This window comes from Ciconia boyciana, chromosome 2 (assembly GCF_034638445.1).
Source record: "Ciconia boyciana chromosome 2, ASM3463844v1, whole genome shotgun sequence".
NCBI classification, from domain to species: Eukaryota; Metazoa; Chordata; class Aves; order Ciconiiformes; family Ciconiidae; genus Ciconia; species Ciconia boyciana.
In genome coordinates this window covers 157,244,127-157,270,552 of record NC_132935.1, presented here as the reverse complement: position 1 = coordinate 157,270,552, position 26,426 = coordinate 157,244,127, and the positions used below count along the sequence as shown (strand labels likewise).

Sequence of the window (26,426 nt, the reverse complement as noted above, 5' to 3'; positions counted from 1 at the left end):
ATCAAAAGCCATCTTCAAAGAGGTCAGAAAGCTTTTATGTTTTTACAACAGGGGGATAACAGCCAGGATAACAGCCTAGAACATCAGAAGTACAGTAACACCTCATCTTCAACATGAAGTTGCTTCAAATGATCATGTTTGTGTTACACAGGGATGCTAGGCAAGATGTTTTTACAATGCAAAGCATATGCTTTCAGCACTCAGCTATAAACATTTGTTTCACTGTAATCTAGGTGGACTTATTTTAGAAGAGCTGCAATTTGTTGTTTAAGTGTCTTGCACTAGCTAAACTTCCAGCTTTCAGCCTGAATTATCCACAAATCCTTTCTTAACGTTAGGAGATGCCAGTGGCTGCTGCAGTAAATGAATACGAAGATGGGCAGTTAGCACCCAATAGATAGGGAGAGATGCATACTGCCCATATGTGAACTTTATTCCTTTTGGAGCTTTCTGGGTGGATTGTTTTGATGTGTACAATTGAACTTGTTTCTTCTGCTGTTGCTTAGAGACACACTTGTGTATCAAATAAAAGAGATTCTTTAGATCCTACTCCTGGCTGAATGCCATTGTAGGAAGCAATTTAGATTAAGGATCTAGAGATCCTTTAGTTAAATTCTTTATGATTTATTTCAAAAAGAAACATAGGAAGGACTGTCAGGTTTCTTTTTTTTTTTTCCCTTCTTTTTTCTTTTGGGAAGCATTATTGCATGCTTTCATTTTTGAAGCCCTAAGAAATGTGTAATGCAAACAGACATGTTTCTCATGTGTGGCACAAGGGGACCAAGCGAACCAACAGTTTGAGAATTGCTATCAGGGAGGAAGAATTAATCCCACCCTCACAACTCCAGGCACTAAGGCAGGAATAAAATTTGCATTTCTGATAAATTTGTTCTGGAATCTCCATTCCACAGCTTAAAGCCAACCTGGAATGGGACCTGTGGAAATTTCTATACACGCTCTGGCAGAGAAAAGGGGTAGCAGGCTTGGCCAGCCTTGACAGAGGAAGTGGTAGGTTTGTAAGTACGTCAGTAGCACAACCATAGGACGTTCTTGTCTTCATTTAACAACTTCAAGTGTTAACTCTGTAACCCTCACTCTCTGTGGACTTTATCTGCTCACCTAGATTCAGCCTCTAGCAGTAGCTGCATCAGTCAGGAACCAGGAATGGAAATATTCTCCATGTTACCAGTCAGCGTAATTTATTTATTTAACTGGCTGCCAAAATGTGCTTACTTTGCTTGCCTTTGTCCTCCACAATGCTTCTCTTGTTTCTACCATCTCAACAACTACAAAGTCATTAGTAAGTGAGTTTTTTACCCACATGACACCTCCAGGCTCCATAAGCAAGCTTTTACTAAACAGACTGCTGTTCTATGTCCAAAAATCACTTTCCATGGGAATGTTTATTGTTGATGTTGCCACAATTTCAAGTTACCATTCAGTGAGTACCAGCTCAGGTTATTTATTATGCAATTCAAAACACCTGTCTGAATGATCAGTCTTTTTCTGAGTAAAAGGCAGATTTCAGCCCGCCAACATTTCACTTCATTAATTTCCTCTGAGCACCCCAAACACCTAATTCTCTCTTTTTCAGCGTGGGATCTGAATTATTAGTAATTAAAAATCATTGAGATACTCACCCTGTCTCCAGGTCGTACCATTGGTTCTTGTTTTGTGCCTAATTTATGTAGTATATTGTAAGCAACCTTCATACTTCTGGTCCAAAGTTTGCCTATTAACACAAAATTTGTGAAATTAATTTTAAAATTCTTCTTATGTTTTACAAGATTACTAAAGGGAAAGAATACCGAAGCGGTGAAAAAAAATAGTAGGAACATTACTAGTTTTCTAACTAAATATGACAGTCTACCAGGACTAGTGGAAAATATTTAAATACTCATCAGAAGCTTTCTTTGAACTTATTTTTTTCAAGACAGCATCATTTTTAAGAAGAAAATAAAAAGTAAGAATAGTTTTCTTCATGGCAGAAGTAGTTTTCTTACTTTGTGGCTGGAACATCATCAAGTCCAGACAGATCGTTGTAACACGCTTAGCTGTAGCAAGCTGGACAAGCCGTGTTTCAGCGCAGGCTGACCTCCGAGGGTATTACTCAGGTTTCATGATGGCACTTCCCCCACCCCAAGCCACCAAGGGAAAAAGGAAAGAAGTCCCAAGAAGCAGAGACAAGGAAAAAAACCCAACAAACAGAAAACACCCCGCAGCCAAAGGGGCACACTGAAGCAGCAGGGACCCTCTGATCCTTAGCACATCCGTATGCTGTATTTCACTTTTAATTCTGGGCCTTCTTCCATTTAACTTGGCTTTTTCGTCTCACCCCCTCCCATATCCTCCCTTCCCTCAGTTTCATTTCACTTGCCCCAGGTACCCTTCCTTTTAACCATCTCTCTTCTTCCTTGCTTCATCTCTCCATCTCTGCACTCAGCTAATCCTTATCAAGACCTTACCCCAATATTCTTTAAAGAAAAAAGTCTCTCATCAAGACCTCGTTGGCCACGTTACATGCCTTTCATTAATCCTTCAAGTGATCAGCATCTTCCAAGTACACAAGCTCTTTAGGATTGCCTTTGTTTAGAGACCTTGTTACTTCCATTTGAACAACACCGAGCGTAACAGCCCTTGTTGTGGCTGGCCCCTAGGTACTGTCTTCCAGCAGTATTCAGTCTGACAGTAACAAATCTTTAATTCATGCCCACCAATAACTTAAACGATAATAGGTTCTGACAACGGATTACCTATGGGGTTCAGCAGTTCAGGCTCCCAAACAGGCAGCATTGCTATTTATAACTAAGCCAAGCAGTTGTTATAATAAGTTCCTCCACATCCTGGTTATAAAATGCAATACTACTGAATTATTTTTAAGTGCAAATCTGATGTAAATATAACGTACGATGAGAAGGCCAGATTTTCTTTTTTTCCTCTTAAGGAAAATTGAAGGGTCACTGCTGCTTGTTACTGAGAAAGTACTAAATGCACCTACTTCTTACGAAAATGGTAATATTGTATCATCAAACTATGTTTCACAAAATTTTTAATTTATTTAAAACTACTCCAGTATTTGCATGCTGAACCACCTTGATGCTCAGAAATAAACATGACTCAATTCTCTTCCACTAGAAACTCAGCATGGATACAGGAGTACATCTGCAGGATTAACCCTCACAGAGCTACGGCTGAGCTACCTGCATTCGATGGAAAGACAGTCTTTAAAAGCATCCCTGCTGCTACAGTCAACACTTAAACTTGACAAGCGAGTAGGATAAAAACAAGGATGCCTTAAGAAAGCAAATATTCTTTTCCTTAAAGGCCTCAAACATTAAAGTTTCAGTGGCAACAAACTTAAAAGAGCAATTAGTAACGATACAGAAAATTGGAGAATGGAAATGAAAACCCTAGCAAAAGTTCTGAATTGCAAGAAAGAACCATCTTTACACAAAACACTTTCAAGCCTGAAATGAACACTGAGTTTTTAATCCCTTTTCTGAGAGACATAAGGGGCTGCTGTGAAAAGTTCTGTCTGAGCTATGGAGATTAAATCTGTTACAAGTCTTAAATTCGCATTTGTGATGTATTCACACTAATTTTTCATCTATCAAATGTGCCATCTTACAATATTTTCTTCAAAATCTAAGGGCTATTCCTATTAAAGTATTTAGATGCCTTCTTTCAGAAGTACCTGGGTACGCAGTACAACCATCTCCACCTAAGTGATCTGAGTAAATGCAGAAATTAACTTTTCTCAAAGGCTAAGAAAATTTAAAGGAGTACTTTCTAGTAAAGTTTTAAATGATTAAGTCTTTAAATAAATTTTGTCATGATGCTCTTTTATTGCCAAAATTTTATTTCGGCTTCTGAAACGTAGAGCATATAAGGCTGCCTCCCTAATTCCTCACCTTTTGGTTTAAATACACTTTGAAGTGCACAAAAAATGCCCGTAATATTTTCTAACAGTCAGAAAAGACTTGCATTTTCTGTCACCACAGCCCTTTCCTGCTCTATTTGCTGGTGCAATACCAAACTATGTTAATAAGCCAAGCTAACGGCATGTGCATATGGGTATGGAACTGTGGAAAACTGGAACAAAGAAGCTAGTTTGCATTCAGCTGGGAAGGAGCTGGAATATACAGCCTCCCCTGCGGCCCTTAAAAGCTCCGTAACTTTGCTCTAAGCCTTGCAGGCTCTGCCTGCTCCGGCGCGGGCAGCAGCAGCCAGGGGCAAGGCAGCCTCACAAGCAGACAGAGCGAAGTCCATGCGGATCTTAAAACTGGATCGGGCTCAAAAGGAAGCCCGTAATTTTTCTTCCAGGGAATATAGCTGCGTTCCAAAAAATAAATAAAAAAGGGGCTACAAAGGGAGCAGTAATCCAGAAGCTGGAGCCAGGAATGTGTGAATCATCAGGGCCAGATCTGGGGCTGCTGGATGGGACACAAGCTTCTGACCAGCGGTGGACTGAACCATGTGCTTATTTTGCCACCTTGGCTGTTTGGCCCCCGCAACATCACTGAGAAATACAAAGGACTCCACGACGGCAGGATAAAAGCCCTCAGTAACGGAGGATGTTATAAAGAAGGAAATCTTTGAAGTATTTCCTTCCTTGGTTCTGCCCAGGTTGCAATTCAGTGTAATTCTTCCTTTGCAAACTTGAGAGATTAGATGTTGCTGGGAAAAAGCCGATTGCTAAAACCTCTCCCACAAATCCCGATGCTGCGACCTTGCCGCGACCTCCACACAGTGCCACATCTGCGCAGCGGGAGAGGGAGGCCTTGGCGAGGAGGCCAGCTGGGCTTCATCCAAGGCTTCTGCTCTCGGGCAGGGCTTAGTGCCACCGGCCAACCCTTGTGCGGGGTAAACCATCTTCGTTCCACGGGCTACAGCGGAAATCTGGCTGTTTGGGGCCACTGAGGATATGCCCCGTTGTCCTCAGCCGGAGTGCAATGAAGCACCGGTCCTCCTCAGATAAACACACTGCCATTAATCTTCTTGAAGTTCTTGTAGTTGGCTTCAAGACAGGAGGGCAGATGTAGGAAACTGAAGCAGCAAGTTTTATTTAGTGGTGAGCAGACCAGCCCGTGTTTCAGCTCAGTGCCAGAGCTCCTTTCTTGCAGCCACGCCGCCGCAGCAGAAGGCTGCCCTTGGCCCGGCCTGCAGCCTGGCAGAGCACACGCCGCTGGGTGCAGGACCCTCGAGCACTGCTGCTGCTTCCCCGCCGTTTCCCCAGGTAAAGACGAGACCCTGCGAGCCCTCCTCTTCTTCACCTTCCTGGCCACGTCCCCGCTGCAGCGGGGCCCTTTCAAACAACTCTCCTACCTGCCTCGCCAAGGACAGGATTTGTCCCTGCCAGGCTCTGATCTGCTCGCTAGCCATATGTGAGCAGCTACTTCCTTGCATTTAAAAATGAAGAATTGGTAAGTAAGTCATCTACAGAGGTAAGTCATTAGCGAGAGATCTGGGTGTCCGGTGGTGTTTCGGGCACGAGGGTACCCTCCAGAAGGGGCCTGGGCTCTGCAGACCCTGTGCCGTGTCTGCCAGTCACATACACACATCACGGTAACACGGGGCACTAGATGTTTAAGTACCTGAATTAGCCCTCAGTTTTCAGGTCACAAAACTATTTCCCAGACAAAGCAGACTGGTAGGTGTCCACAGAACAGTTTCCCAAGTTGATTTTGGAAAACAAAAACCCAACAGTTAATGCACACCTTGCTGCTACTACAAATTATAACCTTGTTCTTACCTCCCGTCAAGCTGCTAATTGTGGTGCTGCTTTCCAAGATCTTGTATAACTCCACGAGATGGTAAGAAATTAAGATTTTCTCTGCATCTATCATTGCCTAAGTTGTAATTGCTTAAGCATTTACTGAAATATATCTTCTTCTTCTAAAGATGATCATATCTTCCTTAGCCACTTCTGTCACTCGCCCAGAGCGCTGCTGCCAGACTTGCACACCCTAGCAGCGTGTTTAAGCAGGGAGGCCAAGTCACCTTTAATACTCTTCACACACTTGCAAACTAAGCTGAGTGTCCCCACTGCCCAGCCAGTACCAGCAAGTACCGCTATGCCTCTGAAGCTGAGCCATATCAGGCAGACATTGCGCATGCAGATATTCTCGGCAGGACAGGATGGAAAACAGCATCTCGCTTTCTGGCAGCTGTGACAAACACTGTCAACACCTGTGCGGGGCAAGTCCCTTTTCTTTTGCTGCAGGAATTTTGGTTTAGTTGAATAGTAGCAAACCTACACCAGCAACCACATATTTTACACTTCACTTGTATTCGGTCTTGTTCTTTTTTTAACAGTCTATTCAGAGGGCAGTATCATTTACCAACTAAAATTTAGCAAGCTGGAGTGAGTTAATAACCCATCTGGTTAAGCAACACACTATGAAGGTAAAGGAAACCACCAGGTCTTAAAAACTACACAAAAAGGGGTCAGTTAACAAAAATTAGATGCTTTCCACATGACACTGAAGTAAATCCCCTTCCTCTTCCTTCACAAATCTGTAAAAGGACTATATGTTTGTGTTGAATGTAAAGAAGGTTATAAGAGAAAAGCTGTATCAGCGAGAAGACTCAGAGAAAAAACAAACCACAATCAATTTCCTTTCATCTTCAGGACGCTTTTCAGAACCACACAGCACTAACTCAACAAAGTCAAACCAGTGGTCGCTTACCAATCTCCATGCACAGCAATTGCGAGACTGCCAAAGTTTAACTGCAAATAATTTTGTCAAATATTCATTTTCTCAATATCACAGTATGACATTTCTTATATTAATAGAAACAAAAGTATTTATTAAATCTGGTGTAAATGGCAAACTTCCTAATGCTATGCAGGTAAAGGGGCACTTTGTCTGCTTTGCAAAATAACAGTCACAGTTCTGCTGCTCTGTTAACCCTTTCTTCATAAACTCTTTAGATCCATCCTGAGCAGCAAATGAAATTGTTGTCTTTTGGGAGAAAAAATCCAAAGAAAAAGAACAAAAATGTTCTGTTGCAGAGAATAAAAGACTCCAGACATATTCAGAATAGAGGTAACCTTGCTATTACAGTGCTTGATACTCCAGCCTTAACCATAGATTGTAATACAGATTTTTTAAAGTAATTTTCTGTCTTTTTATTAAGGAAATAAACATTTAAAGTATTAAACAATCATAAGATTGATACCTATCTAGGGAATGGAACCATGACTATCCAAACCTCTGCAAGCACTGAGTTATTTCAGAGATAAGGACAGTCTGGTTATGTAGCTACTTGGTTAGAAGAGTCTTGATTCCCTCTCTCTCCTCCTGATAATTGTGAAATTCCTGGCCTAGGAGATTCTCGCAGCAAGAGGACATGGGGGGCCGGGTCACATGCCAGCTGCAGCACGGCTTGGGGTTGGCTATTTTCAGTCTGTTGTTCAGTTTCAGCCATCTCAGGGTATCTCCAGTATAAGCTACATCACCTCTGCTAAGGTAGCGTGACTTTGGCCTCAAAATGTTTACAGTTGCGTTGATTATTTTTTTATGAGCAATTAATTTCAAAAAAAAGCACCATTTTTCAGGCATTTCTTTCTCCACAGAATCCAAATGGATATAGAAAAAATACTTCTCTATCCAGAGAGCGTTCTCTGCTCTTTTTTTGCTAGCCTTGCTGTCTCCAATCGGCCTCTGACGTGGGAAAAAAATACATTGGAGCTACTGAAAATGGTTTTTAAAAAATCTGATTACAGAAAGTGTTAGATAAAGGAAATGAGATTCTTTGAATCAGATGCAATTAACTGGTACTCGTTTTGTTGTTTTTAATAATGGTTACAATAAGAAACCTCAAAACTTGTTCATTCCCAAATTACTTTCAGCTTTTTACTTTTTCCTCAGCCTTTCTGATTCTTCTTAGAATAATCATTTTAAGTAAGAAAAGTAACTGTGATAGCATAAGTACTATACAGGATTTAATTGTCCTTTATTCACATTTCTCCTCTAAGAAATCACTAAGCACTTTGTTATTAGTACTAACAATACCAAAACCAGATGCCTGACTACTCTGACTAACTTTGAGCCAGAAATTGTCTTCCTTTTCCTCAAAGCACATATTAGGTTTCTAGTCAGAGTTCCAACTTACATAAAACCCAATAAAGACATCTTTCCTTCCCATATCTCAGACATTTCAATTTATGCATATTCAGTGATTTGATTTATAAAGGGATTGTGAATAACTTAACTAAGATGTTCTCCACTTAACCAACTTCCCAAAGGAACAAAATATTTGAGAAATAAGTAATATTCATAGTGTTTCATTCACTAGAAAGAGTTTAAGAGTTCTGAGTACATTAAATAAAGATTACAACTGGGGCACTGAGAAGAACTTCAAGAACTGAGGCAAACCGCTTCAAAAACTTCCTTGAAAAAAACATCAAGTCTACAAGTGCACTTATTCATTTCTTCTATCTACAGTAATCTGAGACACATGGAAGAAAACAGTCCTGACATGCCATAAAGACAAAAAGCTCAAAAAACATGCCAAAAAAGACACAGGAGATATAAGGCATTATGAATTAGATGAATTCCTGCAGAGGAATGGGAATGCAGAGATGATTTTAAGCAACAGCTGAAAGAGTAACTTCTTTAAACTAGTTCCCCTTATGGCACAACAGCACATCATGATCTAGAGCACTCATCACTTAAATCCACACTAACTGTATCATATCCATATCAGCCACTGTGAGGTGGGGAAATTCATTCCAGTAAATCACACCAGGTGGTCTTATCACACCAATCTACCGCTGTCTGCCACAGCATATCATTGCTGGGCCATAGGTCTGACCACTCTCAGATGTCTCTGGACAGGACAGCAAAAGAGTTGTGAGGAAGGCTTTGGAGAAGGAGAATTTTGTGGACTCTCAGAGAGCTCCTTTTCAGCATCCAAGGCCACCAAGGGGAAGGATGAAAGCATCCTGGATAGATGCAAGAGGCCAACACTGCATTTTTCAGGGCCAGAGAGAGCCTGCTGTAAGAATCAAGTCTAAGGTGACTGACGGGATGAGATTTTGCCATGTAGATGCAGCAAAAGGTCTGCATTTGCAAAGATTTGCTCCCAAAATAACCTGCGAGGTTTGGACACAGAACGGATGTACAAAACTAAAGAAATGTCCAGGTCCTGTATGATACTCAAGTTACAGCCCGAGTGACGGGCAGGATGGCAATATAGTCTACAATGATCCACAAAGGAGGAGATAAATATGCTTGGTATTAAGGGAATAAGTACTCCTACTCACACAGGCTATGACCTGACAGCTACTGAGACACTCCTGGAATCCAGTTTGAAAAGATGGGAAGAAGTCTGGAATAAACAGGCAAATCTGCAATTCATCCATGCAGAGACAAGAAACTGGAGGAGACGCTGTGAATGAAAAAAGTAGGGATCAAAAGACATCATGCAGAAGCCTCCTCCTAACCGGAAAGCTGAAGGATGAATGAAGAGGATTTCCATGAAGACACAAGAGGGTGTGAGAAGAGACCGAAGTAGAAACAGTAAGCAGAGGTAAAATATTCAAGAAGAGGTGCATGGTGACCACGTTGGTAACATGTCAAAGACTGAACCTCTAGAAACTTACATTTATTCTTAAAACTCTTGAATATTTGTCAAAATAGTGAACATATGAAAAATCCTGGTAATGGTGCTTCCTTAAATTGGCAAAGAACCTGAAAATAACTGTGAGGTACAAACTCAGAAGAGGCTACTGAAAGTCCTCAGTGTAGATATTCTAAAGTTTTAGTCATCTGATCATAGCATGCACACAAGGAAATGAAGTGTCACATTGATACCATGTGGTAGGATTGTGGGTTAAGCTCATCTTTCAAAAGTTTATTACCACTGGGGCCAGTGGCACTACGCACAGGGATGAAAATTCATGAATAAGAGTGTCTTTGCTGAGTTCAAGGCTTAATGTCTATTAATGTTCAACTTTAAAAAATGCCATTCCCACAATTGCTAGAAAATATTACAGACACGAAAGGTGGAATAGCTACAGCAAAATCATTCATAAAGTCACCAATAAAATGACAGGTGGCTGTAATGTTAATGATATTTCAAAAGCAGTTGTCATTTAAGAAAACTGCTGTGGCACAGTGAAAGGACATTTCCCATGAAGAAGAATGCCAGCTTGAAATCTAGCTAGCAAAGAAGAATTCACTAATCTCTTATGAAATGTTTTGGTTTGTAATTTCTTTTATCTATAAAAAGAAGGAAAAAAAAAGAAAAAATAGAATTGATTTTTTCTGACCTCAGAAAACTACTGAAAGGCAACAGCAAAAACCATATCTTAAGAGTGCTGCCAAATGAAAGTAATGAAAACATGAATTTTAGTCCCATTTTTCTCAGGATTTGGACAATTTAGAAGAGGGGTTTGGAGAGAGTTAGCTTAGGACAGAGAAGCACCCTGGGTGGCTCCGTGAGCCACGCAGATGAGTTCCTCAGGTTGATTTGCTCAGCCTACAGCCCTTCAGGCGAAGCAGGACATGTGCTCAGACTCTCTGGACAGAATCCCATATTCAGAAAAGCGGCCTGATTCTCACTAACATCTTAATTTCCTTTCCTGTCCAATTTATTTAGGGCATTCAGTAGATGATATGAATTGCTCTTCCGCAAACATGTAATTGCAAACTTTAAAATCCTTCTCTAGTTCCAAGTAAATGTCCTTAAGGAAGAAAAACATTGATCAATGGTGAATCATATGTTTGCCCCCTAATTTAAGTAACTTCTTAACTCTAAGGTACCTGAAGGGAAAATGTTTCATGCATGACCTTCAGTTGCAAAGGTTCTGTTATGCTTTAAAAGCCTTTAACTATATTTGCAATGCCAAACTTGCAGCAGACATCTTTTCGGCCAGGGACCATCACTCAGTCTGACTCCTGAATGGAAAGGAGCATTCAGCACTGAACAAAACAGACAGACCCTTATATCACAGCATGTAAAAACATTCTCTGCACAGAACTCTAGGTCCCTGAGAAGGTAGAAATAAAAAAAGCAAAATCATGTTTTATATCCATATCAATAGCATACAGAAGTGTTCCAACTTGCTTTCAAAGTTTGACAGTTATTCATAATAATTCCTTTGAACATCTCCCAAATGTGCCCTGAACATCTCAAAATTAGAAGCTATATGGGAGTTATTTGTCAGAGATAGCCTTATGTTTATTTTTATTTGGCCTTTCTTGGTTGCAATAGATTGTCAGGCAGTACACATTGAACTATATCAACATACCAAGGATTGCACGGAAATATATCCTGGCAAATCTATTTCAAGGGGGTACATTTGCTATCTGTACAACTACATATCAGGAAGAATAATTCAAATCCCACTTACTACAATGTCAGTAGAACACGGGAAAAAATCCTATTTCAACTTCTTCAGGAAGCTGGTGAATTTTGTATGACAGGTTCTGCTTTTGCAGAACAAAGCTTGGGCAATATCCAAGGGCAACAGATTTAGACATTAATCTTCAGGAAAATCTGCCCTAGGATGTATTTCTATTTAAAAGGTGGTTTTAATTTATAATCTGTGATTCCATGGGTGTATCTACTCAGCTCTTTTCCTCTTTGTAAAATAAATCATACCATAACACCTCAGCAATCCATACTCAGACACCAATAGCTTCAGAATTGTCTTACCCTACTCAGAAATGGAACAGATGCATCACTGGAGGACTTTTTTCACTGTATATGTATGCATTTACTCTACACATAGACACTGTATACAATATATAAAAGCACAAGGAGTTTGAAGAGTGCTCACCGTAAGTGAGAATATAGAGTGGTTTTCCATTAGTATCCATAGTGGTTAGGCAAGGAGCTTTCGGTGAGATGGTCCCCCATCGCTGCAAAGCTGCTTCCAGAGAAGGCGGCCAATTTGTAACCACACCTAATTGTTCCCCACGCATAGCCAACATCTGAGCTCCTTCTGGCTTTGGCTGGTTTGGATCTGGCTGTTGAACTTATGATTATGAAAAGATATACAGTTACCATGTAAATTCTATACCTTGTGTACACCTGTGTAACCAAGAGAATAAGTTACCTTTGCAAAATATCCTGAAAATAATAAATGTTAGAAGGTATTGAGAAGCAACAGAGAAATATAACAGAATAATTAACTTTTAACTTTAACAGAGATGAAGCAACTGAAACATCTCAGGAATGCACGTGCTTAGCCTTACATTAGCTCTATAAGCAGGGAAAGAAACTGCTGAGGCAGCATGCATATATTTATCTTCGAAATCATCAACCATTTTTATTCCTAAAGAGAGATGGAGAATACTTTTTCCTGGCAAAAATGCAGTAATGAGATGAACTGCAGAACTACTGAAAAAATGTACTTTAACAAGTAATCAGTAACAGATTGATTTAAGTCATGTTCTGTTACAGTGCCTTCTGATAAACTACTATGAAGACTACTTAAATCTCCACATCCTGGCAAATCTTAATTCTCAAAGCACTGGCCTCCTTAAAAATAAAATAAAATTCCATTTATTGACTTTATCCTTGTTTCTATCTTACATTTAGTTCACTTTTTTGATGCTTCTCTGTTACACAAAGGATGTGTAAAACATTTAACATGCTCCCTCACTGACAGTTTTTCTCATATTGGTGTTCAAAAGCAATGGCTGTAACCCACAGCTGAATGTTCTCAAAGCAAAGCTTCCCTCTACTCTCTTCTGTTGTTTCTTTGCAAGCAGACCCAGGAGCTGAGCAAACAAGAAAGACTTTTGACTCTACAGCACTACGTCCAAGCTCACTACAAGCAGATTCCATTGAATACCGATGCTTTTTGGTACTTGCCAGTACAGGGAGGGCTTACTTAGTTTTCTAGAAAGTCAATGTGCGAGACAAACATTTTACAGTGTTTTAATAAGAGATCCCCAAACCTTTTGAAAAACAGTCATTTTACCTTCTAACAATTCCTCAAAGTCATCTACAAAGAACTCTCGTAATGGTGGTCGTTTGGGCCGTTTTAGTGTATTGACCAGCTGCTGAATCTTTGCTGACACTCTGCTGCTCACTGGTACTCCTGCAGGACAGGGATCAATGGAGACATCAGTCGACCGCTACGCTGAACGCCACCAGACGTTAAGTGGGGTAAGAAAAAGTCTAGGACTGCAAGGCCACCACAACTACAGTTTCATGCCATACCACGACTCAAGTATTCAACATTAAGACATTAAGATCATTTCAGCAAAAAGGAACAATGATGCCTAGTTTAAATAAAAACAATACAACAATGTCAGAGTGAGCTTGCAAAATTAGAGGGGAAACAGCACATAGACTGAGGGAGAGAAGCACAGTGAAAAAAACCTCCCTATAGCAAATGTCAGTGACCTTAGAGAACTCTTCTAGGCGGCACTGGCAATGGTCAGTGAGAAGACAGGCATTGGCTCTCCCCATGATCACTGGTCATACCAACATTGTCTGACTAGACCGCAGCTTAGCAAGGAGTGTGGGTGATAGTCTCTGCCCCATCATTTATTCTGGGTTGCTCTTTACACTGTAGTGGACATCTGTTGTCCAGTATCCATCTTAAACATGGTTCACATGTTTGTATTACTTCAGCATGACCCTGTATTCTCTGAACATCCCTACAGCCAATCCCACCAGCCAGCGATCTCCAAAGGGAGCGTGCTTGCCTGTACAGCACTTTGAAAAACTCAATTCTGAACAGGAGCGTGGGGCAAGGGGCACTTTTATAATATAATCCCATCAATCACCTCCCTTTTCCCTAGTTGAGTGCAAAGCCTCTGCAACGTTCACGTCATCTGTTCCTGAACTAATAGCTTTCTGTCACTGCATTGCAGGAATTTCAACTTCCTACCCTTCCAGAAGGTTGGCTCCAAAACTTTTACCAAGTGGTTTTTAGAGCTGAAGCTGCTAAGTTTAGATGTGATACACTTGGTCAACAATTCCACACCTTGCTGAAATAAGTTTTAGAAAAAAAAACTTATTTGCTTAATAAGTTTTAGAAAAGAGGAGCAGTAAATAAGGAAGGGTTTACAAATAACTGTTTTTCAAAAAAAATATACTGAGAAAATAAAACTTCAAACACGTCACTTTTCAAGATGTAGCCATCCTAGCATGTCACTTTCTTTGCCATTTAAAAAACAGACTAGCTGTAACCAGGCAGCATGATAAAAGCAGATCTAGAGATTCACTGCTTTCTTTTGCCAAACAATTTCTACAGGGAATCAGCTCTGCTGATTAAGAAACATTTCTCTATGTCGGCTTCATTTATACCAGTTTATTTCGGGACTGTAAAGATGCTGCAACTTTGTACGTGTTTATAAGTGAAAAGTGCCCAGAAGAAACAAAGAGCAGATGCATACAGTAACCACTAAAAAGATTATGATACTCAAAAAAACCCCCAGTTTTGCTTTGTGACATACCATCACCAGTCTCCATAAGTTCAGCGTTTCCATACTTTGGTGCCACCCGTGCCGTTGATCCCTGTGGTCTTTCTACTTGTATTGAGTGTTCTGAGGTGTAAGTGGTAACATCTGGAGGGGCAGAATGATTTTCTGTGAAAAGTAAGTTAAAAGGTTTAACCATGTACCTCTAATGTTGAAGGGCAGAAAAGCAAAGGGGAGAGGAAAGGATACCATTTGATTTTTTTTCCCAACATCTGAACAGGCATGAAAGTTAATACACAAAATGAATGTATACAACTATAACGTAAAGCATGATTTCAATAAATAAAGTTTCCACTGATTAAAACAGGGGCTGTATATCTGCAATCATATAAGCAATAGGCTAAAAAAATGATACAATTAGGTTGCAGGTTCTCCACTGACATTTAATTTTATACTAAGTTAAAGCTTGTGAACAGCCTCAAAAAGAAAAGACCCAGAAAAATATACTTCTGATAGATTATTGCATCGGTTTTTCTAAATAAAAATAATACAACATGTTGTCAGTCACTCGCAAGTGCCAATGCATATCCCTTTTATAACCGCTGTATTTTGAATATGACAATTTTAGTTAAGACAGGAATTTGTTCGTATATTAGGGAAAAAATCAATCATAGCACGGTTGGAATCCAGGGGAAAGAAATAAAATGTAAAGAAACATGAACTTTGCATTCTGCATGGACACTTGCTTGTCTACTATTTTTAGACAGAGCTATTTCAATTCTTCCGCATAACAAAGACTTGCCTTTCAGAAGGCAAACACAATTTGGTTTGACTCATGCCAGCACTGCTAAACAATTCCACAGAGCTAATCTTTCTCTTTCACAGCCTGATAACTCAGCATGCTACCACAGTTTGTTTTCCCATGTTTTCAAGTCTGAGTCTGTATTACCTACGTATTTGTACTATTTTTATGGGTTGTCTCATAATTTTTTTCCAGGTTTTTGTCAGCATTAGAGTAGATGGAGATAAATACCATGAGCAAACAACAACTTCTCTCTCGATTGACATAAATGATTCCCAGCAGCCTCTGAGATACAAAAGAAGGCAGGTCTTCATTCTGCTGCTGCTGAAGTGAAGAGGAATGCACTCCATTTTACAACAGGGTAAGAGTCTTTAAAAATGCAAAAATTCTGCAAAAACTTCATCTTGTTCCTATACTATTTTCAAGATGTGCTTTTTATTAAATCTGTCCTATAAGCATTTTGGTACTGTAACTCTACTATAACACCAACTTCTACAGTAAATTTCACCTCAAATGTAATTATAAAGCATTTTCATGAGTCTTGAACTTTGGATCACTGTAATTCTTGTGCATTCAATCCCAAATTCATGCACCATCAACACAGATAACTAATTTTTATGGCTACACATACAGTAACAGGATGCTATAGTAGATGCCTGTTGTGCATACTTCTCCTTTGAAGGTAGCATTTGACGGACAATCATCATGAAAAATTAAGACATGATATTAATGTCTGTAGTTGTTATTTAATGTTTATATTCATGAACATCATAAGGACTCAACTTTATCACTCAACCACAGTATCTGGTTGAGGAAAACATGAGATGGCTTTTATCGTGCAACTCAAAAACATCTTGCATCCTACACATGTCCAGTTGAGCCTTTCGAGTCTGGTCACATCCGTTGTTATATTTTACTGAAACAAACACCTTATATTGTGCTGTAAGTGACCAACTGAATTATAATAGCTTGGACAATGAAGCTTATGCCAGTAATTGTTTGAATAATGTCTTCATTTTAGATGTCTTGTCATTACCAACTATTTTAGACTCAGCACAATTTTTGCCCTTACTTGCTAAGTGGCAAGAGCTTTTTATAGATCATGATTGAATTACCCAATAACTAAGTCAATTAAAAAATGCTGATGCTTATCTTTTTATCTTCTACTTATAATGCAGTTTTGCTATGCAAATAGGAAAGGAGATCATGACTAAGAAAATAATTGTACCTAGTCAGCTATTAGTAACATGAGAAAGTATTTTTGAAGTTAGCTGTAATTGTTTACATCTTTCCAGTGAAGTATTTCCATCTTTCAGACTTATGGCAAATTGAATTGGAGTTAAAGTATGTCCTTTCAGGTTTTAGCACTGAGATGAATTTTTTTAATGTGTGAGAGAAGATACACGATCCAAAGCACCACAGAAGCAGCTCCCTTCAGATCTATAACCAAATGCTTCTTTGTAACACATGGTGCTGAGTAGGGTGAAATAATATAAGAAAGAAGCTTCTTGCTCTTTTGTAAAAGGGTTTCCTTTTGAACAAGCAGCACTGGCACTTGAAATTACCTAAAAGAAACTCTCTTCCCAAGGCGGTCACCACTAGCTGGCCAAAGAGTGGGGGTTTAGCACCCTGGCTGCCCATCTGCTATTTACATTTCCATTAAGAAGAACCCCTATCTAGCAGAAGAGGAACATTAAGGTTTATCTTGCCGTGTTCCTTTATAGTATCTGCTTAACAGATGTCTTATCATGGCATATCTACAGCTGTAGGTTTCATTCATTAGATTTACAAATCCTCAGTCAGTTCCCTTCTCAGAGTCAGGCTTGGAGAAATGAAAGTAACACAGACAAAAATTTGGTCTGAGTGACTTCTAAAGAAAAAGATAATTGTTATGTTATGTGAAATGTACCCTTTTTTGTAAAGAACAGTCACTCCAGGCTTAGACTATGGGCACAATGTGTACAGAGCTGCTTGGTCTTATGTCAGGTAACTTGAAGCACTGTTTGAGGTTTAATTAAGAATAATGATCCTGACACATCTGTTGGCTAAAAAGTAGAAACTGTGACAGCTGCATGACTTCAAAGCATTTCCTCCATCAAACATACATATTTGCGTCACCTCCTCTTCCCATCTCTTCCAATATTCTTGCATTAGAAGATCACAGACAGAACAGCTGTTTCCAGTTAAGGCTCTCTTCATTTCTGCCACTGGCGTGATATAATTCACCCCATTTCATGAAAATCAGAAAGAACCAACAATGAAGAGCACATTCATGTAGGCATAGAGTGTGTGCATTGACAGAGCCCCATGTTTGAGGAGAAGCAAAGAGGTGGAGGAATACTTTCCAGTGGAAGCTTGGAAGTGCACATAAGCACTGTGTACTTGAAGTCTCCAGGAACTCCAAATAGCATCCCTGCAATACTATACTTGAAGAAAATGTAGCTTCTTCTCCCAAAGAAGGAGACAAGCTGGGTCTTCTGGTTGTCAGGGAAGGAAAATCCAGAATGAGAGCTGTGGCTTTTTCCATCAGCTGGGTTTCTCCCATATTGAAGTCCAGGTGACAGAGAGTATTTTAAACTAGTCTCCTGTATTATAGGTAATATTCCCCCTCAGAACACATAAGAGTTTTATGGTTGTCAGAGAACTATCAGTCATGCCTTATGGCACGTTTCTATATTTACTTTATTAGAAATCTATGTAGCCTTTAACTTGGATAGAGGCCTTTGATTTTCAAACAGAAACATATTTGAAGCATATAAAAGAAACATTAAATGCACCTACAGGATCAAAACTTGTAGTGAGATGTTTAACTCTTTATATAAATTTACAATCATAGGTAAGCGCTGTGTGATTTTCATTACATGAACTTTCTGAGCTTTGGGATGTGCTTTCTCTCCTTGATTTTTATATACGCATAGATCCAAAAAATATAATACAGGCAAAAAAAAGCTTAAAGACCTTGGAAATATATACAGGACTGACCCAAATGGGTCAGAACATTAGATATTTTTTACAGATTTCACTGGTTTGACCTCTAAGTTCAAGTTGACCTCTAAGTTCAAGAGTTTGACCTCTAAGTTCAACGCAATTGTGACACCTATGCCAAACTAGAGATTCTCCCTGTAGCTTAGTACAGACACCAGAGTGTCTTAAAGCTGAGAATAAATCTTTAAAGGATATCTAACCTAAACTAGAACTTTGGCCATAACAGGGCAGCAGCAGCAGCCAAATTAAATGAACAGTATAACATTAAAAGCATATAATAGCTTATGCAAATTATCTAAACGATCCACAAAGCTGAACTCTGATTATATTATAGCCAAAGCTTTTTATCAAATCCCTTCTCAGGACTGCATTACAGTACTTAAACTGGAAAAGTCTCCCTTTGATTCTGTGATGCACTCTGGAGGTAAAATCCTAGTGGATATCAGAATAGAGGGCATTTTTTGGTTATCATTAAACGTCTTCCCTGTTGCCCCTTAAATTTGTATTTATGAAAATTGGCATCTTCAGAGTATGGCAGTATGTCCTTACATATTTACAGACGATTTCTCTCTTGCACGCTGATCTGTCTCTGGAGAACAGCTCCCCAGACCAAAAAACATGAAGCCATGGGAATATATGTTCTTTGTGATCAAGAACAAATTGTCTCCAGTAGCTGAGGAGCTTCAGAGAACAGGATTATTCGTCTCTCTCACCTTCTCTCCTACCAAAGAGCATTATTAATCTATGATCACTGGCACACTGCCTCTGAAAGAGCAAGGCTATCTGTGGGAATACTGCAAATCTGTTACCTCTTAGAACACATTTAAATGCAAAATCCACCTCCTCAGATTGAAAAGAAATAAAAGAGCCATTTAATTTCAAATTATTACAAAAAGCAGCTCACCCATGAAGAAATACATCTTATATTTATCATCTGTGCAGTTTCTCTTACATTTCCAGTGATCTTACCAACAACAACTGATGGTAACCTTAAGATCACAGTCTCAATCTGTTAGCAGATATCACTCATATTTTGTATCCAAATGACCTTTGCATCACTACATCACAGCTACTGTCCAACTAGAGATGCAATTTAAGGTATCTTATTGTCAGAATGAATAAAAATATGTATACACTGAGATAAGCTTAACTTCTTCCTTCAAAGGAGAGACCTTTCCAGTCAACAACAACAAGGCAAAATAAAACAAGTAAAAGAAGTAGTATTATTCTTCTTCTGCAGAATACTGCCATCTTAATTTAGCTCTATAAATGCTGTATTATTTACCGCAAACTCAGTGATTATAAAAGAAGACTTACTGTGCCAGATTTAAAATTACTGAAATGTCACATTATAAAGAAGCTATATTTAAAGACACATTAAGACTTGGTGTGTGAGTAATGCAACCTTTTAGAGTTTGGATAAATTTAATTCTCTATGCTATAATTTCCTCTAGCATTTCAAGATGAAGTCACAGAAAATAACCAAATGCAATGATTAATGTGTTCAGAAGTGTATGTGTTTCTAAAACAAGGTTCTAAGCTATTCATTTAGCATGAATTTAAGAATACAATAGAAATTCTTCCCCTGATTGCAATTAAGCAATTCCAGATCATGGTGAGAGGATTACTTATCTGAAAATACAGGTGTTACATCAAGCTATACTCAGAGCAAAAAAAAAAGAGATATGGACTACTGTTCCAGCACATAAAATCAGGAACATTTAAGATGCTTTCATGTATCTCATTACATATACTTGAAAAGGAACGATCAGTTGAGGAGCAGTCGCACAAAACTGCATTTCATATGTGTAGCCGAACAGTAGCAAGGTTGCTTTATCTGTTCCAATATAGATTCCAACAGATTTTCAGTGAGACAACCCAAAATACACAGCCCCAGCAAGAATGCAGCCAAAGCAGATGCCTCGTATGATAAACAGGAGTTACCAGAGAATGAAGGGAAAACAAGCCTTGCTTTCCATGTGCCTAATCGAATAGCTGCCTCATTTTAATGCAGACTAATGTCAATGGTACAATATTCAGAAATAATTAATGTCTGTGAAGCTTAGCCCTAATGGAAAGAAAGCTTTGACCTCCTAGGATCTTTCCAAAGGATATAAACAAGCTACTAATAATAATAACAGATCTCTTCTCCAAAGGTATATAACAGACTTTTCCAAGGACTATAATAGCTAGATATCCCAGCCCAAGTATTCTAGATTCAATTAAGAGCAGAAAAAAAATGGTTTAAGAGGACCTACTGTTAACAGGATTACCAAAAATCACTTAAACTATGTAATTGAAGTGGTGCAGCAGTAGGGGAAACTCATGCGCAAGCAATCCCTAATGCTGCATGCACTGATTTTCCTTACTGATGGATCCTACAGAGATCTTTTTTAGTGCTAACTAATGGAAGTCATGCAACTGCACATTTTAAGATATTTGGGAGCCAACAGCTAGACCCTGTTTGCCACAACGTAAGTTTACCCCCAAATCTAAATTGCTGCTTTTTTTTTTATTTTCTCACGAAATAAGAACATAGGACTATCTCTTGATATATTATATGTAAATAGAAAAAAGGAAAGAAGAAAAAGCACAGGAAAGACTTTTATAAGACTTCCTATAGCAGCATTAGCTGAACACGAGAGACAAAATTAATGTTAAACTCGACATACTCAAAATGTCCGTATACTAACCTATATGCGTTTGAGCCATAACATCAGCTAGTCTGTGTGCAGCACCACTGCCTCCACTTTGTGTTGAGGAGGAGGAAGTGGTTGACGTGGTAGAGCCGTGGATTGCTTGACTGATCCAATGTTCCATGTTTATACTCCCCTGACTTGAGGTGGGAGTTCCCTGGGAGTCGCCCTGTACGGAGCCTTCATCTTCTGAACCAGAAGAAGTATCTAGTAATTAAAAACAGCCTGTTAACTTGCAGTGCTTTTGGGTTTTCTTAAGAGAAATAAGGCACGCTCATATTACAAATCTCAAGATAACTGCCATTAAGAAAAACTCGTGAAGGTAGGCAAACAGAAGAAGAAAAGTCTGTAATACTGAAAGCCATGAAACAAAGTCAATTGCTAACTGTGTACCGAGAGAGCTTTCCTGCTCTAAGGCCATGGCTTGTGTATTACTGTACAAAAAGAAGGACAATAAAAGAGTCTTCCTTTATAATGTGGCTTGAGAATCTTCTGAAGACCGCCAACCATGTATTGACAGTACAGAATACCCAAACTACTTCCCCAAGCTCACTCCACAAAGTCTGTGAAAAACTTTTCCAGCTGTAGAAAGCCCACCCCTCAGTGCAAACTGGAGTCCCAGCTGGATTCAGCGAGGTTGAGAATACATGAGATGTGGAGTATTTTCACAGTTTAGTAGGTAAAAGAGCAGATAAATTTGAAAAGGAATGGCATGACTAATTGTAAAGAAAATGTCCCATTACAGTGTTAGGGAATTAACTAGAAACTTGAAAGGAACTTTGAGTTACAGAAAATATGATAAGCTGGCCATAGTTAGGTCCTCATGAGACCAAAAGGACCAATGCAAGATGAGGTACCACCAAGGGCAAAACAATCATGTGAACTTTCCAACCATTCAGTTCACCTTCTCCTCTTCAAACATACCTCAATGTTATGCTCAGTGTGCTTCAAACGACATTTCCATTACTATTATGCAAGCAGATTATTAGTTCATAGCAGCACAAAGAACCATTCTTAAAATTCTCATAAAATACACAGAGATGCTCACCTGGAGGTGTGTAGGCATCCATTGATGTCTGGACCACCAATGAACGTCGTTTTGAGGGCATGGGGACCGCCATTTTCCTTTCTTTATGTTTAGCGAGGGCTGCCTGAACTGCTTCTGTGTGGACATCTGGAAGGAAAGAGAGATTTCAAGCTAGCGGTCAGACAGAAGTGAGCTGTTTGTGCATTCAGTGCACCAGCGTGCAGGTTCGTTTGTATGCCAGCTAGGCTGACAACGCATATCGAATGATGAAAGGCCAGGAACGCACGGGATCTCAGAGGGACTGCGTGAGTTCTCCTCAACGTAGAAAAGGCAGCTATAGTGAAAAGTGCCGTACCAACAAACAAGCTCTTTGAGCTGTATGATATTCCCAGAACAGCGTTGCAGTATTTGAAGAGCAGGAACTCCGCTTGCCCAGAGCAAACCTCTGTTTCACCAAGAGGTGTTACTTCAGCAACCACTACTGTTTTCAGTGAAAGCGTGGTGTATTAACATTGCTCATTTTTTAAATGAATGACATTTCCAATTTACACAAAAGTCACACAGACTAAGTGAACAGGAATATTTGCTAGAAAGGTAAGAGGTATGTGAAACATCACAACAGAAATGGCAGTAGGTCTCCCATTCCCAAATCCTCCTCCTGCCTCCTTCACTTGGCTTTATTCACAGAAAAGGAAGTATTATGTAGGGTTGGCCTGAGGTGGAATGAGAAGAAAAAGCACAAGGCCTTGTGCTTTTTATGAGCACAGGCCTTGTGCTTTGCAGGCATGTGCTACACACAGCTCACACTAGCCCGCTCCAAAGCATCCAACAGATCCCTTCTCCAGTGATCTGGACATCCCCAGTGAAGATCCCACTGGACATCCCCAGTGAAGAGCTCCTCTACCTTTCATGTGTATATATAGCTGCCTGATTCCCCAAGTCTGAAAAAGGCCATTTATCATGTCTAAAAGACGCTAGTGACATGTTTTGATTAATTACTTTGTTTTGTGCAAATCTTTTAATTACTGCCATAACTACACATTGAAATGAGTCTGCCTTCAGTTTACTACCTTGCACAGGTTGTCTGCGTATTTCTATGGTTTTGAGACAAGATGTACATGAGGAGACTGTATGCAAAACACATGGCAGCCAACAAAAGTCACTTATGGTTAACGAAGTTGCCACATACTGACCATCTGGCACACAACTGGAAGCACATTAGATGTTGCCTTTTTACCAGTTGCCGTTAGTCAGCTGTAGAAAACGCAGCAAGTTGTGTGCACTATTTAGCTGTTCCCATTTGTGAAGTAGGAGCATAGTGAAGCAGGTTTAGTCCAGAGTGATCCCACTTCTGCTGCTGCTGAATCTGTCTGAAGACCACCCTAGTAGGCTGATTTGGCAGCGCACAGCCTGCTTCCTACTCCTCTGTCGATACGGTAGCAGCTCTGAACAGGCAATGCTCCCCAAGAAAAGCAACAGGAAAGAGAAGAGTATATATATCTTTATTTAAAGAGCTGTTGCTTGGATCACATCAGTGTAAGTAACTTGTTTTAAATAACGACTGGGAAGGATGACTAGAAGCATTAGATGATACACTTTTTGCCGATAAGCTGCTACGTCTCATTTTTAATAACAGCATTCCCTATCTTCTGCCAGGGTTTAAGCACCTCTCAATGGAAAGACTGCAGGGAAGAGTAAGTCTAAGAAAAAGAATGTTATCAGCTGCTTCTGTGACTTGGTTTTTGCTTTTGTTTTAAATCATGAAGAGGATGAGCATGTCAGCGAAAGCAAAGCAAGAAAAGCAAACAGCAAAGGTGGAAAAGCATACTCAAAAGGTAAAAGAGCTGTGCGGCTGACGGACGAAAATGGAGGAAGATTGCAATGCTAACATCAAACCAGAAAACAATTTCTCTCCTGTCAAGTCATTATTTTAAAGTAGAAGGTTTAAGGTATTTCTTATAATTAAAACCTGATGAAAAGTTTATGTGAAAAGTATCAGGCTAGGAAAATAAACAATGTAAGTCTTTACCTAACAGCATGTCCCCAAGATAAATTCCTACCTGCTCACTCCACACCAAAGCCAATAACGTATACAGGACTGAACATGCTCACTAATAGTTTGTGCTTCTTATCCAACAAACAGGGAAAATTCTTGGTTTTCCTTCAAAGGATAGCAATTAGATATCAAGCAGCAAAAAAATGAGCTTTCCCTTTTAAAAAAACCCAAAACTCTACAGCAATTTTTGGAAGGGAATAAATTTTGCTGATCAAGGCAGGAAGAATTATTTGTATATTATTGTATTTAGGATTGTTTTTTACTGTAAGTATTAGGAGGGAGATGAGGTGTAACTCAAATTCTTCAAAAGTGTTTTAAAGGAGGACACCTGACAGAAAATCATTATTAAAATGCTTAGTGACAGCTGGACACTGAATCATAACTTGCAAATTCTTTGATTATTTTTTTTTTGATTTTTTTTGATGTAAGAAGGTAAACTCATCAGCTTAATTAAAGAACACTCTGCAGGGTTTTGATTTTCAAATGAGTCCATGGGAGTCTAGGAATTGGATTGTTTTCTTAATAAAGCACAGGCCTGATATGTTTATTTGTAATGGGTTACTATGGAATAAACCAAACTATAGATTACTAAAAAAAAAACAAACCCCAAACCCCACAGGAAAGCAAAAACAATGGAAAAGATAAGAAACTCTGAATAAACAAGAGGGAAGCTGATTGGGGAAAAGGAACACGCACACCTGCTCCCAGCCCAGCCTGCAAGGTCAACTGCTCTGAAGGCATTACTCAGAGTATGGAGGCTACCAAAAAAACCTGGACACATGTCTAGAAAAGGCTGAGGACAGATAGTCCAGAGATGGTCCAGGGACTATCAGCAAGAGCTTACAGGCTTTTAGGGGACAGGAAAAAAGGCAGCAGAAACAGTCAAGCTTGGACGAAAAATATTTTCACAATGTTCTCTCCCAGGAGTAAAACTCTTGGCTAAACAAAGTGTCTCTAAGCATATAAAGAAAGGCTAAGGATTAGGTAAAGAATGAATAGCAGCCTATACAGTTTATATGGTCTTCTTTTTGAATGAAACCCTATTGATGGGTTCTGAAGATGCTCTTCAACCTATTTTGACAGTCTTGTATAGAGTTGGACTTGTTAAGCTAATGAACAGCACTCAGGCCATTCATACCTAGAGACTAAGTCCCAAAGTATTGAGAAATCAGAGAGGTGAGGGGAAGCCAGACTGATACTTAAGAATTACACTTGAGAACAACTTACGGGTTACAACATCTATCCTGTAACCACAGCAAGACAGCAACAGTAAGTAGGTTTGTTCCCACCAAATATCAGCTTCAGGTATGCACTTTTCCATAAACATGCTTTGCTTTTCTCTCGGTTTTAGCTTTGCTTTTCTGATCTACAAGCCAACTTTGCTGACATAGCACAAGGAATGTTAACCAAAATGCAACTAATAATCTCTTTTCGTAGTTTCATGAAGCACAGATTTAAACCTAAACTGAAATGTACATTCCTCACCAAAGGGTGACCTTGGTGATTTGCTTCTCATCAATTTGAGCAAGAGTGTGGTAGCTCTTTGCCTTTGTCTTGGTGAAAGATGGTCTATGGTGTCCATCATATTGTATGCGACCCATTCTCTCCCACTTGCTTGCCCACGATCTGTCCCTAGCAGCTATTGAAAAAATACAAGGAGACTTGTAACAGGAATTTATACAATAGTAATTGGAAACCACATTTGTGATACGCACTGAGACAAAGTATAATGAGGGTAAGAAGACATATCCAAGTTCCCTTGGGACAGGAAACTGCTTATCTCCCCGAATCCCATCAGCACAAAGCAGTTTGTATTCTCCACATATCACACAGAGCATCAGCAGAGAACATCACATTAGAATTTCAAACCGTCTCTGGCAGGGTGATGCCCCTTGTCTTGCAGGTCTGACAAAAGTGTCTGAACTGTCTTCTCAATCTGCCCTGGCACACTCAGGCTAACTGAATTCATCATATTGTGATTGAGCATTGCTTTAAAACACAGATTTCTTGTTAAGTTTTCCTGAAAAAAGTTGTTCAAGTACGAAGATTTTGTCCAGAAACACCACACAGTTAGGAGCTTTCATGAAAAAAAAAAAATCAACAAAAAACCCACCTCTCCTCTCTTTCCTCATGGTGTGGCACACTACAATTTCTCACCTAAACTTCTGACAGAGTTTCAAACACAGATATACCTTGATGCAGTTGCATTCAAGCCTTCTGGAAAAGTCCCGGGTCTAAGTGGAAAGAAAATGCTTTTAGGCAAAATGATCTTTCATGTGGAAGTCTGTGACATTCTAACTACACTGTTACAGCTGATAAAATGACACCAGGTCCTGACCCTTCAAAGCACTCCTATAGGTAACAAAATCTTTATAGTCTTCCCACCTGGCTTTTCCACAAGAAAGTCTCAACAGAAAATCTAGAGCATAGAGTAAAATATCACCACCTCTATCTACAGTAGTAGGAACCA

The 26,426-nt window shown here is 39.5% G+C and overlaps 1 protein-coding gene across 5 annotated transcripts in view; it reads right to left on the bottom strand.

Moving 5' to 3' along the window:
* The window catches only part of DIP2C (disco interacting protein 2 homolog C), a 329,167-nt gene that overhangs the window by 97,500 nt on the left and 205,241 nt on the right, over positions 1-26,426 (bottom strand). For 4 of the 5 annotated variants that reach the window (XM_072854677.1, XM_072854679.1, XM_072854680.1 and 1 more), the window contains 6 exons: positions 21,922-22,047; positions 20,871-21,080; positions 14,427-14,558; positions 12,941-13,060; positions 11,792-11,989; positions 1,641-1,732 (listed from right to left, as the gene is read on the bottom strand). In XM_072854677.1, coding sequence (XP_072710778.1) covers positions 1,641-1,732; positions 11,792-11,989; positions 12,941-13,060; positions 14,427-14,558; positions 20,871-21,080; positions 21,922-22,047 — 878 coding nt within the window. The remainder of the gene's footprint in view (positions 1-1,640; positions 1,733-11,791; positions 11,990-12,940; positions 13,061-14,426; positions 14,559-20,870; positions 21,081-21,921; positions 22,048-26,426) is intronic. The other variant, XM_072854678.1, reaches the window with a different exon arrangement.